Source organism: Carcharodon carcharias, chromosome 30, assembly GCF_017639515.1.
Source record: "Carcharodon carcharias isolate sCarCar2 chromosome 30, sCarCar2.pri, whole genome shotgun sequence".
Taxonomy (NCBI): Eukaryota; Metazoa; Chordata; class Chondrichthyes; order Lamniformes; family Lamnidae; genus Carcharodon; species Carcharodon carcharias.
Genome location: NC_054496.1, coordinates 6,742,230 through 6,755,966, shown reverse-complemented (window position 1 = coordinate 6,755,966; position 13,737 = coordinate 6,742,230). Strand labels below are relative to the sequence as shown.

At 46.4% G+C, this 13,737-nt stretch overlaps 1 protein-coding gene across 2 annotated transcripts; it reads left to right on the top strand.

Moving 5' to 3' along the window:
• The first annotated feature begins 4,285 nt into the window (after positions 1-4,285).
• Positions 4,286-6,009, top strand: LOC121271195. Of its 2 annotated transcripts, XM_041176964.1 has the most exons (2): positions 4,286-4,643; positions 4,683-6,009. In XM_041176964.1, the coding sequence occupies exons 1-2, from the start codon at positions 4,351-4,353 to the stop codon at positions 5,488-5,490; spliced, it is 1,101 nt and encodes a 366-aa protein (XP_041032898.1). In that variant the 5' UTR covers positions 4,286-4,350; the 3' UTR covers positions 5,491-6,009. The 2 variants fall into 2 exon arrangements, with proteins under 2 accessions (XP_041032898.1, XP_041032897.1); XM_041176963.1 differs by having other exon boundaries at positions 4,286-6,009.
• The last annotated feature ends 7,728 nt before the right edge of the window (positions 6,010-13,737 follow it).

Sequence of the window (13,737 nt, the reverse complement as noted above, 5' to 3'; positions counted from 1 at the left end):
CTCATCACATGATTTAGGGATTTTTTTTTTTAAAAAGCTCCAACATCAAACAAGATCAGCTACTCAAAACTCTCTGAAGCAAGATGAACAGCTCCAGCTGCTGGTGTTGGAGGACCTGAGCTATCAGCACCGCCCGGTCCACTTGCTTACCAGACTCTGGTTATTTTTTAGGTTTTTTTTTTAAACAAGGGAAAAAACGAGCAGGGGAGTTATCCCCGGCGTCCTGGCCAAGGTTAGTTCCTCAGCCAACGCCGCCGAAACAGGTTACCCGGCCATTATCTGTTCTGTGGGAGCTTGCTGTGCGCAAATTGGCTGCTGCATTTCCCACATTACAGCAGTGGCTAAGCTTCTAAAAGTGCTTCATTGGCTGTGGGACATCCTGAGGTTGGGAAGGTGCTATAGAAATGCAAGCTTTTTCCCCCATCCGATTAAAAACTGAATATTTATTTGAAAGCAAGAATTTGTACAGCTTTAGGGACGAACTTGTTAGCCCAACCGAACAGCCAGTTCAGGCCGAATGGCCTCCTTCTGTGAGCCTATGATCTACAAATTGTTTGCTAAATGATTGCAGGATTATAGGTGCTCAACCTTAAAATCCACAATTCATGTTTCATAAAGAATTTCCTGAAATCAATCCCAAAAGTAGTAATTATTATTCCTACTTGCTCAGTTTGTTTTAAAGTAATAGGATTATTTTTATCTCAGCCAGTTTTCTATTGCCTCAGCCCTAATTCCCTCTCCAAACGTCTGTGCATTTCTATATCACTCTCCTCCTTTCAGAGGCTCCCTAAAACCTACCTCTCTGACCAAACTCAGGGGAATTGGTGGTATGGTGGTAATATCACTGGCTAGTTAGCAGGGTGACATGGGTTCAAATCCCAGCACAGCACCTGGTGGAATTTTAATTCAATTAATAAATCTAGCTATTGGTAATAGTGACATCTAACTCACCAAATGGGGAGGAAAATCTGCCCTATTTACTGGGGCTACAGGAGACTCCAGACCCACAGTAATGTGGTTATACTGCCCTCTGAAATGATCTTGCAAGCCATGCAGAATGAATTAATGGAAGTCACTATAGTCCCAGGGGACTATAGGCTACTCTCTCAATAGAGAGAGAGAGAGAGATGACTGGTGGTGAGTTTAACCTGAGGGTCAACACACCTCAGGCGAGGGGTGAGGTTGAGAAGTCGGGGCCTTCATAGATGATTTCAGCTGGTACAGGAAGTGAACCTAACCGACCAACTCAGGGTGGGTAACAAATGTTGGCCTTGCTTCACAACACCCACATCTCATCTGTCCATGTGTTTTGATGTCAAGTTGTGTTTGAAAGCACTCCTATCAAGTGCAGAGGGCTGATTTACTTTACTGTATTAAAGGTGCTTTTTAAATTCAAGTTATTACCTTTTTCTAGAATCTCCTTGGGTGGGAAGTATTCAATGGAATTCCAGAAATATTACCGGATTTTCATAATTCCATCCATTTACAGTTGAACCCAATGGTTTAGGACAATGGGAAAAATCAAATTGCCTTTTTATCACTTGGGTCTGTGGGATTTTTCTGGAACTTTCGTATGTTGCAGTTCCATCCAATTCGCCACAAAAACTATGACTAAGTGTCCTGCCTCATTGTTAAGTTTTATATTGCTGTCTGCTTCACTAGTCACTTTACATTATCATTCCTGGAACAATAAAGTGTTCATTATTAATGTTAAATGTCACCATCTAGTTTCATTGTTGATGAGGTGCATTACTAATCCTAATTGAAATGTTGACAGATACTGATTCACGTGAATCCTTTTAGAGAGTTCTAATTTTCATCATTTTCAATGGAATCATACAACTGAAATGTTCATGGGCAGAATTTTACATCTCCATCAGTGGGTGAAGGACCATTCAAAAGTCCATTGACCTCGGCGAGGCTATAAAATTCCACCCTGTGTATTTTTCAGGCATTATTTGGTCTCCTGCATTGTTCCTCATCTAAAGTGTGTTTTAGCTGCTGAAATAGTGGCGCTCAGGTTCACCTGTTTATGTCTGGTCACCATTCAAGGTCTCCCTCTCGGCAGGTAGTTCAAATAGGCACAATTGTGAGCTCAATTGAAGCAATGGCAGAGCCAAGGGCTCAGGAGCCCCACAAGCAGTTAACACAGTTTTGAAGAGGCTCCTTTATTTCACTCCCAGGATCCTCTCTCATGTGCCATTGGTTGTCAAGTTTGTGCCGATCCCACGTTAATCTTTGTCAGGGTACACAGTATGTCACTAATCCCCAGTCACCACTCTGGCAAATCACTCAAAATGTTTGACTCTCCCCCACTTAAGAACATAGGAACTAGGAGCAGGGGAAGGCAATTCAGCCCCTCAAGCCTGCCCCACCATTCATTACGATCATGGCTGATCTCATTTCGGCCTCAAGTCTCCAATTTCCCACCCTCTCCCCATAACCTTTCAACCCATTACTAATTTAAAATCTGTCAATCTCCTCTTTAAATTTATTCAGAAACGTGGCGTCCACTGCACTCTGAGGTAGTGAATTCCATAGATTCAAGACCCTTGGAGAAAAGTAATTTCTCCTCATCTCTGATTTAAATCTACCACCCCTTAGCCTAAAACTATGGTCTCTCGTTCTAAAATGCCCCACAAGGGGAAACATCCGCTCCAGGTCTACTTTGTCTATCCCTTTTAGCATCTTATATACCACAATTAGATCTCCCCTCATCCTTCTAAACTCTAGCGAGTATAGGCCTAAACTACTCAATCTCTCCTCATAAGACAAGTCCCACATCTCTGGAATCAATCTAATGAACCTCCTCTGAACCTCCTCCAATGCAACTATATCCTTCCTCAAGGGGACCAAAGCTGTGCACAGTGCTCCAGGTGTGGTCTCACCAATGCCTTGTACAGTTGCAACAACACTTCCCTATTTTTATACTCTCTTCCTTTAGCAATAAATGCCAAAATTCCATTTGCCTTCCTTATTACCTGCTGTACCTGTACACTAGCTTTCAGCGATTCATGCACAAGGACACCCATATCCCTCTGCACTGAAGTTTCTCTCCATTTAAATAATAAGTCACCTTTTTATTCTTCCGACCAAAATGGATAACCTCACACTTATCCACGTTAAACTCCATCTGCCAAATTTTGGCCCATTCACCTAACCTGTCCATATCCATTCGTAAATTTATGATTTTTTTCCTTGCAACTTACTTTCCCACCTATTCTGGTGTCATCTTGGCTTGGCTAACACTTGGTCCCCCACTGAGTTTTAAAGATCCTATAGATTGCCAATGCTTGTAAATTCTAGCTCCTGTTTGTGGACCTATAGGATGACTGTCAGAGTCAGCAGTACCAGTGAATTCCCCTTTATAAGGGCACCACTAATAGAAACAGACAAGTGGTCTGATTCAGCTAAAACTGCTTAAAAAGAACGAGAATGTTGTTAACTGTGTTCAGAAGACACTCTATGGTCTAAACCCTACCGTCTCGCTCTCCTGGTCTAGAATAGAGGCCAGGTTACTAAAGTCAGAAAAAAAAGCAGCAAGAAATGACTGACTTTATTTAGAAAAAAATATATACTTTTGACATTAATACAGAGTGGTAGGCTTAAGATTTACAAAGTCAGAGGGACTTTTCAAGGCTGATTTTAATTTTCTCACCATCGTCCTCACCCCCTCGTTTATTTGCGGAAGGTTCTAAGAAGGGTTTTTTTTTTGCACACCACGTTGGGTGTAAAATTTCGACAGGACTTCCCCTTCCTAATCCCAACATCCTGGAGACGTTCATATTTTTTCCACAAACTGGGCGTAACTGACTCTCTCTCTCTCACTCACTCACTCACGGTGCTGGGGGCAGAGTCACAGCGGAGTTGCCAACAGATGCCAAATATGGACTCGGAAACTGACCACATCCCAACACCCGCACCCCCACCCTCTCCCCATCTCCCCACCCCCCCCCCCCTCCCCGAAACTGACAAGGCGCCATCCGGCCGGACCATATATGGAGCAAGAGAATTAGAAAGGGGACAAAGTTCCTGAGGCTGCCTTAAAGTTCCCGAGGGAGGGAGGGCGGGGGGAAAGTAATTGGGGGAGGGGAGGGAGGGGGGGGTGCAGGGGAGTAGCCTGGTCGCCGATATTGGGCAGTGGTGAAGGGGGTGACTGGGCGGGGCGGCAGAGTTTGACTCACTGATATAAAAGGCGGTGAGAAGCTGAGCGCGGAGACTAGAGGAGCAGCAGCACCGGCAGGAGGAGGAACTGAAGGGTTTATTTTTAACTTCCCTCCATTCAACTTCCCCCCCCACCCCCACCACCACCACAGTCACCCCCAAACATTCACCCCTTACCCCCGGCCCATGGATCTGAAAGTGGAGGCCCAGCGGGTGATGGCTGTAGCCCTGGGAAAGATGTACAATTCGCGGCTCCAGAGGGGAGGGATTCGGCTCCACAAGAGCCTGTTGCTGTCGCTGGTGCTCCGCAGCGCCCGGGACATTTACCTGAATGTTAGAGCCGAACAGCAGGACGTGGAGGCCGGTCAGGGGGACAAGCTGGAGGCCGAGGCCATGGAGGTGGAGGATGGAGAGAGAGGAGCCGAGAGAAAGGGGGAGGAATGTATCCAGCCCCGGGATTGTATCCAGTCGGACTCCGGGTGTATCCAGCCCCGGGATTGTATCCAGTCGGACTCCGGGTGTATCCAGCCCCGGGATTGTATCCAGTCGGACTCCGGGTGTATCCAGCCCCGGGATTGTATCCAGTCGGACTCCGGGTGTATCCAGCCCCGGGATTGTATCCAGTCGGACTCCGGGTGTGTCCAGCCCCGGGATTGTATCCAGTCGGACTCCGGGTGTAATCAGCCCCGGGATTGTATCCAGTCGGACTCCGGGTGTAATCAGCCCCGGGATTGTATCCAGTCGGACTCCGGGTGTAATCAGCCCCGGGATTGTATCCAGTCGGACTCCGGGTGTGTCCAGCCCCGGGATTGTATCCAGTCGGACTCCGGGTGTAATCAGCCCCGGGATTGTATCCAGTCGGACTCCGGGTGTAATCAGCCCCGGGATTGTATCCAGTCGGACTCCGGGTGTGTCCAGCCCCGGGATTGTATCCAGTCGGACTCCGGGTGTAATCAGCCCCGGGATTGTATCCACTGCGACCGGGACAGAGTATCCGAGTGTCCCCAGCTCTCCGTCCCTGAACCTGGGGCCAGGGATCCCTGTGTCCGGCCCCGAGAAGCAGCGAGAAGACCCGGGTTAACCCGGGACAGGAAGCGGAGGAAAGGCTCGGATCAGAGGGACCCGCCTGACCCCGAGTGTCTGCCCAGCAAGAGAGCTCGGCTGGAGGAGGAGGAGGAGGAACCCCGGAGCCTGGTCCGTGTGCGGGGCCTCGGCAAAGCAGCGGCCGATTCCCCCAGGGAGCAGCCGCTGTCCCCGGGCCACCTCTGCCGGCACCGAGCCCTCGGTAAACGGGGCATTTGGGTGCGAGTTGTTGTTGCTTATTGAAGAGAGAGAGAGAGAGAGACAGACACACACAGACTGAGCCGGAGAAATCAACAGGAAGGTTTCCTGAAACCCACAGGCGGGAATTCTCCAATTTGGGATCATCCCGACCCGTCCTGGTCACTTGGGGATGTTGGAAAGTGGGTCAGGGCCAACGGTGACCAGCATCGCGCCCCACGCCCTCAGAGCCAAGGAAGAGGGTAAAGGCTCCGAGAGAGACAGAGAGAGAGAGTGTGTGGGCCAACAGCAGTGACTTGTATTTCCTGAACTCCAATGTCCTGTTTTGGATCCACCCGAACAGTAACCCATGGGGGTGATAAACTGAGCCCAGAGTGCCAGAGGGAGCCTGTACCCACCCTGGTGGAGGAGCCACACGCCATCAAGACTGGACTCTTTTTTATTATATATATATATATATGTATAAAATCAAAAGTTATTGTCTTTTTTTAAGCCTCACTTTTGTATGAACTTAATGTTTTTCTAAATTCGAGGCTTGTTTCTAAAGCCAATAAAAGAAATGAAGCCTAATTGGTTTGCTCATGATGGGTGTACAGCAGATGTTAACCTTGTGTAAATGCTGCTATAAAGATTTCTATCTCCCTTTCCCCCTGTTCCCCCACACTTGCCTTTCTGATTTGGGACAGAGTGCTGCAGGTCCTTGCTGAGCTACACGCGCTTTTAAATTAGTTGGTTAACCTGGGACCTGGTTGACTCCCTAGGTCTGACGTCCAGTTGCTGGTCACTGGAATAAGGAGACGTTGGGTTATTAGCCCCTTGGGGGAGGGATATGAGATTTAGAAAGAACTTGCATTTTTATAGCACCTGGAGTTCTGAGTTGCTGTGGGCACATACATGTTGTAGTTTGGATAGTGATGGTAGAACATTCTTCCCATCACATGGCTGACCTGGAATCTGTCCTGCTCTTACCGCCTGCCATTGGCGGCTGTTGGAAGAATTGAAGGCTGATACTCCACCTGTTTGTTATGTGTGATCAATGACTGGGCCACAGAGTTCTGGAGTGGGCCTTGAACCCAGAGCTCTGGTTCTGAGGCAGGGTCACCACCCACAGCACCACCAGACCTCACCTTGGGACCTCCTGAAATTGCTTTTACAGTCAGTACAGTCCTGGTGTTGAAGTACACTGCAGCCAGAATCATCCCATAAACAGCAGTAAGCATAATCTGTTAATGATTTGAGGGTTAAATACTCACTGCTCTCATTCAAATGATGTTAGGGAATCTTTTATTCGCTTGGGGGTAGGTGGGTTTCAAGTCCAGTATGACTTGAGTTCTAAATAAGAGTTGTATTGGACTCAATGTTAATTCTGTTTGTCTCTGGATGCTGCCAGCCCTGCTGATTTTTTCCAGCATTTTTTTTTTGTTATTTCAGCTCCTCAGCACCCACAGTATTTTGTTTTTATTTACCTCTGTTAGTCTCACCTGAAAGACTGCACCTCTGGCAGTGCTGCCCGCCCTCAGTACTACACTTGGATTGCCTGTATAAAATGATCTGCTGTCTGGAGTAAGGTTACTGGACTCCAATGTGAGGAATGGTCATGTGGATTGGAGCTGAGGGGTGGGTGTTGCTGATAAGCTGACCATTCGGCTTCTGTTCTTCAATGTGTCGGTCATAATGTATCTCAGCTGCTATTAAACATGGCCCTCACCTACCAGATCAATTTGAGTTACCTCGTGCCTTCTTTACATTTGAGTACATAGAGCATGGCACTGCCTGGTAGCAGAAAGGACAGAACAAACCTCAGAAGGCACGAGGTAACTTGAATTGATCTGGTAGGTGACCAGTTAAACAGTAAAATCTAATTAGGATTCAGAAGCTTGATGTACTGTGTAGATCTCAATATTGTGCCTCTTCTAAAGCTGTGGAACAAACTACAGGGAAATCATCATTAATTTTTGAAACTTTAAGAATGCAAAGTTTCAACTTATTCAAAAACATCTAACCAAATGTGTTGTTAAAGAGTCCAATCATATTCTGATTCTTTCTGAAGTCACATGTACCAATTGCATGTTAGTGGGCTAGTAATAATAAACTGTGACCTGCAGGGGTCACGTGGAGTTCCGCAGGAGTCAGTGTTGGGACCACAACTTTTCACTTTATACATTAATGATCTAGGTTAAGGAACTGAGGGCATCCTGGCTAAGTTTGCAGATGATACAAAGATAGGTGGAGGGACAGGTAGTATTGAGGAGGCGGGGAGGCTGCAGAAGGATTTGGACAGGTTAGGAGAATGGGCAAAGAAGTGGCAGATGGAATACAACGTGGGGAAGTGTGAGGTCATGCAATTTGGTAGGAAGAATAGAGGCATAGACTATTTTCTAAATGGGGAGAGAATTCAGAAATCTGGAGTGCAAAGGGACTTGGGAGTCCTAGTCCAGGATTCTCTTAAGGTTAACTTGCAGGTTGAGTCGGTAGTTAGGAAGGCAAATGCAATGTTGGCATTTATGTCGAGAGGACTAGAATATAAAAGCAGGGATGTGCTGCTGAGACTTTATAAGGTTCTGGTCAGACCACATTTAGAATCTTGTGAGCAATTTTGGGCCCCGTATCTCAGGAAGGATGTTCTGGCCCTGGAGAGGGTCCAGAGGAGGTTCACGAGAACGATCCCAGGAATGAAAGGCTTAACATATGAGGAACGTTTGAGTACTCTGGGTCTATATTTGATGGAGTTTAGAAGAATGAGGGGGGATTTGATTGAAACTTACAGAATACTGAAAGGCCTGGATAATGTGGATGTGGGGAAGATGTTTCCATTAGTAGGAGAGACTAGGACCTGAGGGCACAGCCTCAGATTAAAGGGAAGACCTTTTAGAACAGAGATGAGGAGAAACTTCTTTAGCCAGAGAGTGGTGAATCTATGGAATTCATTGCCAGAGAAGGCTGTGGAGGCCAGGTCATTGAGTGTATTTAAGACTGAGATAGATAGGTTCTTGATTGGTAAGGGGATCAAAGGTTACGGGGAGAAGGCGGGAGAATGGGGTTGAGAAACTTATCAGCCATGATTGGATGGCAGAGCAGACTCGATGGGCCGAATGGCCTAATTTCTGCTCCTATGTCTTATGACCCCTTTATAGCGCTTTATCTCAAAAGAGACAAAACCACTCGGCTACTGCCTTAGCCCCAGTATTATGTGGTCTCTGAGAATGAAGACAATACCTAATGTCGTTTCATATCATGCCCCGAACCCCCCTCCAATGTCTTTTGTTTAAGAGCCCCAGTCTGTTCAAATTTTCCTTATAGTTACAACCTGTCAGTTCTGGTATCTGTGAATCTCTTTACACATTTCATTTATGCTCAGAGATAGGTGCACGCGTGCACACACACACACACACACACACACACACACACAAGGCTGACCAGACAATGTAAGGACTCAATGGCGTTGGAGCAGCTTGGATCTGATACAAACATACTGGTCACTATTTCAAAACACATATTGCGCACATGTCAATCTAAGAACCTCTGGATGAGAGAGCCAGTGGATTTTCCTGCCTCACATTCAATGGGACTGAAAGGATTTGGAACACAGTCTGTGGGCATCCAACCAAGGAGAAATTGATATTTTTAAATTCATTTATGGAATGAGAGTGTTGCTAGCTAGGCCAACATTTATTACCTATCCCTAATTGCCCTTGAGAAGGTGGTGGTGAGCTGTCTTCTTGAACTGCTGCAGTCCACCTGGGTGTTAGGGAGGGAGTTCCAGGATTTGACCCAGCGACAGTGAAGGAAAGGCGATATTTCCAAGTCAGGATTGTGTGTGGCTTGTAGGGGAGCTTCTAGGTGGTGGTGTTCCCATGTGTCTGCCGCCCTTGTCCTTCTAGATGGTAGAGGTCATGGGTTTGGAAGGTGCTGTCGAAGAAGCCTTGGTGAGTTCCTACAGTGCATCTTGTAGATAGTGTACACTGCTGAAGGGAGTGAATGCTTGTTGAAGGGGTGCCAATCAAATGGGCTGCTTTGTCCTGGATGGTGTTGAGCTTCTTGAGTGTTGTGGGAGCTGTACTCATCCAGGCAAGTGGGGAGTATTCCATCACACTCCTGACCTGTGCCTTGTAGATGGTGGAGTCAGCTGGTGAGTTACTCGTCGCAGGATTCCTAGCCTCTGACCTGCTCTTGTAGTCATAGTCTTTATATGGCTAGTCTAGTTCAGTTTCTGGTCAATGGTAACACCCAGGATGTTGATAGTGAGGAATTCAGCGATGGTAATGCCAGTGAACATCAAGGGGTGATGGTTAGATTCTCTCTTATTGGAGATGATCATTATAGAATATAAAATGCAGTATCCCCTCTATTAGCAAGGAAACCAGTAAATAAAAATTAAACATTGAAAAGTTGACAAGTTGCAGGAAATGAGGAAATCAATTGAAACAAAGTGACATCCTCTGGTTGCATTTTCATTTCTCCCTCCTCTACAGCTCTGAGAGCAAGAAAGCACTAGGTCAGCAAGTGACAGTGTAAAACTTCACCATGTCCTTGGGTTAGCCTATTAACTTGAAGTTGACTCCCAACTCCATATGCTCATCAAGGTCTCAGTCACTTGTGCTTATATCTGACGAGACCAAACTCCACAGTACAAGACCAGACTCCAGATCATGGTCTGCTGTGTGAGAGTAGGTTCCGGTGCATGGTTAGGGTGTAATGGTGAGGGTTGGAGTATAATGGTAAAAATGGGTTGGTGTGTTTTGTTAATTCATTCATGGGATCTGGGTGTCACTGGCCAGGCCAGCTTTTATTGCCCATCCCTAATTGCCCTTGTTCGGAAGGCATTTCAGAGTCAGCTACTTTGCTGTGGGTCTGGAGTCACACGTAGGCCAGACCAGGTAAGGAGCAGATTTCCTTCCCTAAAGGACATTAGTGAACAACAATTGACAATGGTTTCATGGTCATCATTAGACTCTTAATTCCAGTGTAATGGTAAACAGGGTTGGAGCGTAATGGTAAACAGGGTTGGGGTGCAATGGTAAACAGGGTTGGAGTGTAATGGTAAACAGGGTTGGAGTGTATTGGTAAACAGGGTTGGGGTGTAATGGTAAACAGGGTTGGGGTGTAATCGTAAATGGGGTTGGAGTTTAATGGTAAACAGGGTTGGAGTTTAATGGTAAACAGGGTTGGGGTGCAATGGTAAACAGGGTTGGGGTGTAATGGCAAACAGGGTTGGAGTTTAATGGTAAACAGGGTTGGGGTGTAATGGTAAACAGGGTTGGGGTGTAATGGTACACGGGGTTGGAGTTTAATGGTAAACGGGGTTGGAGTTTAATGGTAAATGGGGTTGGAGTTTAACGGCAAACAGAGTTGGGGTGTAATCGTAAACGGGGTTGGAGTTTAATGGTAAACAGGGTTGGGGTGCAATGATGCTGGTAGGTTTATTACAAAGTGTTACACTGAGCAGGATGCTAGGTTGTCTCTCTATTGAGCGTTAGGAAGGTTTTTTGTACTGCTCTAACACACTTCACAAAGATCACTGGCCTAACCATATCAACATGGGTACAATGCCAAGCAACTCTCAAGGACAATGTGAGATTCAGCTCCAGCCTCCAATTCCCTCATTGGATACACAGCTTTGGAAAACAATTTCAAGTTCAGTTCACCACTTGTACCAGTGAAACTGGTATCACCAGTCAGGTGATCAGCCACTTACTAATCAATTGCTGTTGATGCCAGGAGGACAATGCAGTGTCCACTTGTTCATTAGAAGTTCCCCAGTGCTCTTGTTAGCAGAGTCGACAAGAATTAGTGTTTGACAGAGGATCAGAGATGATGGGATCAATGCTGGGTAAATAATGGGATACTCATGTCACATTGTTCCCAGTAAAGAAGGAGGACTTGTCCTAGAAGCAGGTAGCATAACAATGTTGCATTTTTGATGCTCACTGTGCTTGATGTAGCCTTTCCCTTTAAGACCACAGTTCCTGATGAGTAGGCATGTCGAAGTTAGTTTGGAGCCAAATGCTTTTCTTCTCTAATTGTGTTTGTCAATGGTCATTAAAAATATTCTAAAATATAAATTAAGCAGACAGCATGTAAAGTAATAATGAACGTTGATTCCCCAACACTTCACACCACCACCCCTGCTTAACCCACCCCCATTCCATGCAGGCACCCATTCAATAAAATACGTATTTAAATCGCACCTTTCATCACCCAGGACATCCCAAACTGTGTCACAGCCAGTGAAATACTTTAGAAGTATAATCACAGTTGTAATGTAGGAAACATTGAAAAGTGTTGGTCATGATGCAGGATTTGTTTCTTTCATGGGATGTGGGTGTCGCTGGCTGGGCCAGAATTTATTGCCCATCCTTAATTGCCTTTGAGAAGGTGGTAGTGACCTGCCTTCTTGAACTGCTGCAGTCCATGTGGTGTAGGTACACCCACAGTGCTGTTAGGGAGGGAGTTCCAGGATTTTGACCCGGCGATAGTGAAGGAACGGCTGATATATTTCCAAATCAGGATGGTGAGTGACTTGGAGGGGAACTTCCAAGTGGTGGTGTTCCCATGTTTCTGCTGCCCTTGTCCTTCTAGGTGGTAGAGGTCGTGGGTTTGGAAGGTGCTGTCGAAGGAGCCATGGTGAATTCCTGCGGTGCATCTTATAGATGGCAGTTAAGGTGGTGGATGTGGTATCAATCAAGCAGGCTGTTTTGTCCTGTATGGTGTCAATCTTCTTAAGTGTTGTTGCATCCAGGCAAGTGGGGAGTATTCCATCACACTCCTGACTTGTGCCTTGTAGATGGTGGACAGGCTTTGGGGAGTCAGGAGGTGAGGTACTAGTCACAGGATTCCTAGCCTCTGACCTGCTCTTGTAGCCATAGTATTTACATGGCTAGTCCAGTTCAGTCCCCGGATGTCGATAGTGGGGATTCAGTGAAGGTAATGCCATTGAATGTCAAGGGGAGACATTCTCTCTTGTTGGAGATGGTCATTGCCTGGCACATGTTTGGCACAAATGTTACTTGCCACTTGTCAGCCCAAGCCTGGGTATTGTCCAGGTCTTGCTGCATTTGGACATGGACTGCTTCAGTATCTGAAGAGTCATGAATGGTGCTGAACATTGTACAATCATCAGCGAACATCCCCACTTCTGACTTTATGATGAAAGGAAGGTCATTGATGAAGAGCTGAAGATGGTTGGATTGAGGCACTACCCTGAGGAACTCCTGCATTGATGTCCTGGAGCTGAGATGATTGACCTCCAACAACCACAACCATCTTCCTTTGTGCTAGGTATGACTCCAACCAGCAGAGAGTTTTCCCCTTGATTCCCACTGACTCTAACCAGCGGAGAGTTTTCCCCCTGATTCCCATTAATTCCAGTTTAGCTAGGGCTCTTTGATGCCACACTTGGTTAAATGCTGCCTTGATGTCAAGGGCAGTCACTCTCACCTTGGGAGTTCAGCTCTTTTGTCCACGTTTGAACCAAGGCTGTCCTGAGGTCAGGAGCTGAGTGACCCTGGCAGAACCCAAACTGGACATCAGTGAGCAGGTTATTGCTAAGCAAGTTTCACTTGATAGCACTGTTGATGACCCTTTCCATCACTTTACTGATGATTGAGAGTAGACTGATGGGGCTAATTGGCTGAATTTGTCCTGCCTTTTGTGGACAGGACAGACCTGACCAAATTTTCACAGTTTTGGGTAGATGCCAGTGTTGTAGCTGTAGCGGAACAGCTTGGCTAGGGGCACGGCAAGTTCTGGAGCACAAGTCTTCAGTACCATTGCTGGAATATTGTCAGGGCCCCCAGTGCCTTCAGCCATTTCTCATTATCTATCACATGGAGTGAATGGAATTGGCTGGAGCCTGGCACCTGTGATGCTGGGAACCTCTGGATGAGGCCAAGATGGATCATCCACTCAACACTTACAGCTGAAGATTGTTGCGAATGCTTCAGCCTAGTCTTTTGCACTCATGTGCTGGACTCCCTCATCACTGAGGATGGGGATATTTGTGGAGCCTCTCTAATTACACTCTGACAGCTGTGTTGAGTCTGCGAACTGTGATAAGTTTCAAAATTGCTAAAATGAATTAATTTCTGATTCATGATGTCCTGACCTTGACCTCACTGATGTCTTTTCAGGGTCATGGTGAAAGACTAGATTTAGGTGAAGAGCTCTTTCAAGGAGCTAGCACAGGTACGATGGGTTGAATAACCTCCTGTGCTCCATCATTCTATGATTCTATGAAAAACTAGATAGCAACAAGGAGCCTAACCCTAAACCTCACTCAGGCTCATAGAGGCT

Excerpts from the sequence above, each read along its gene's own strand:
- LOC121271195 (XM_041176963.1), top strand. The coding sequence starts at position 4,351 with ATGGATCTGAAAGTGGAGGCCCAGCGGGTGATGGCTGTAGCCCTGGGA.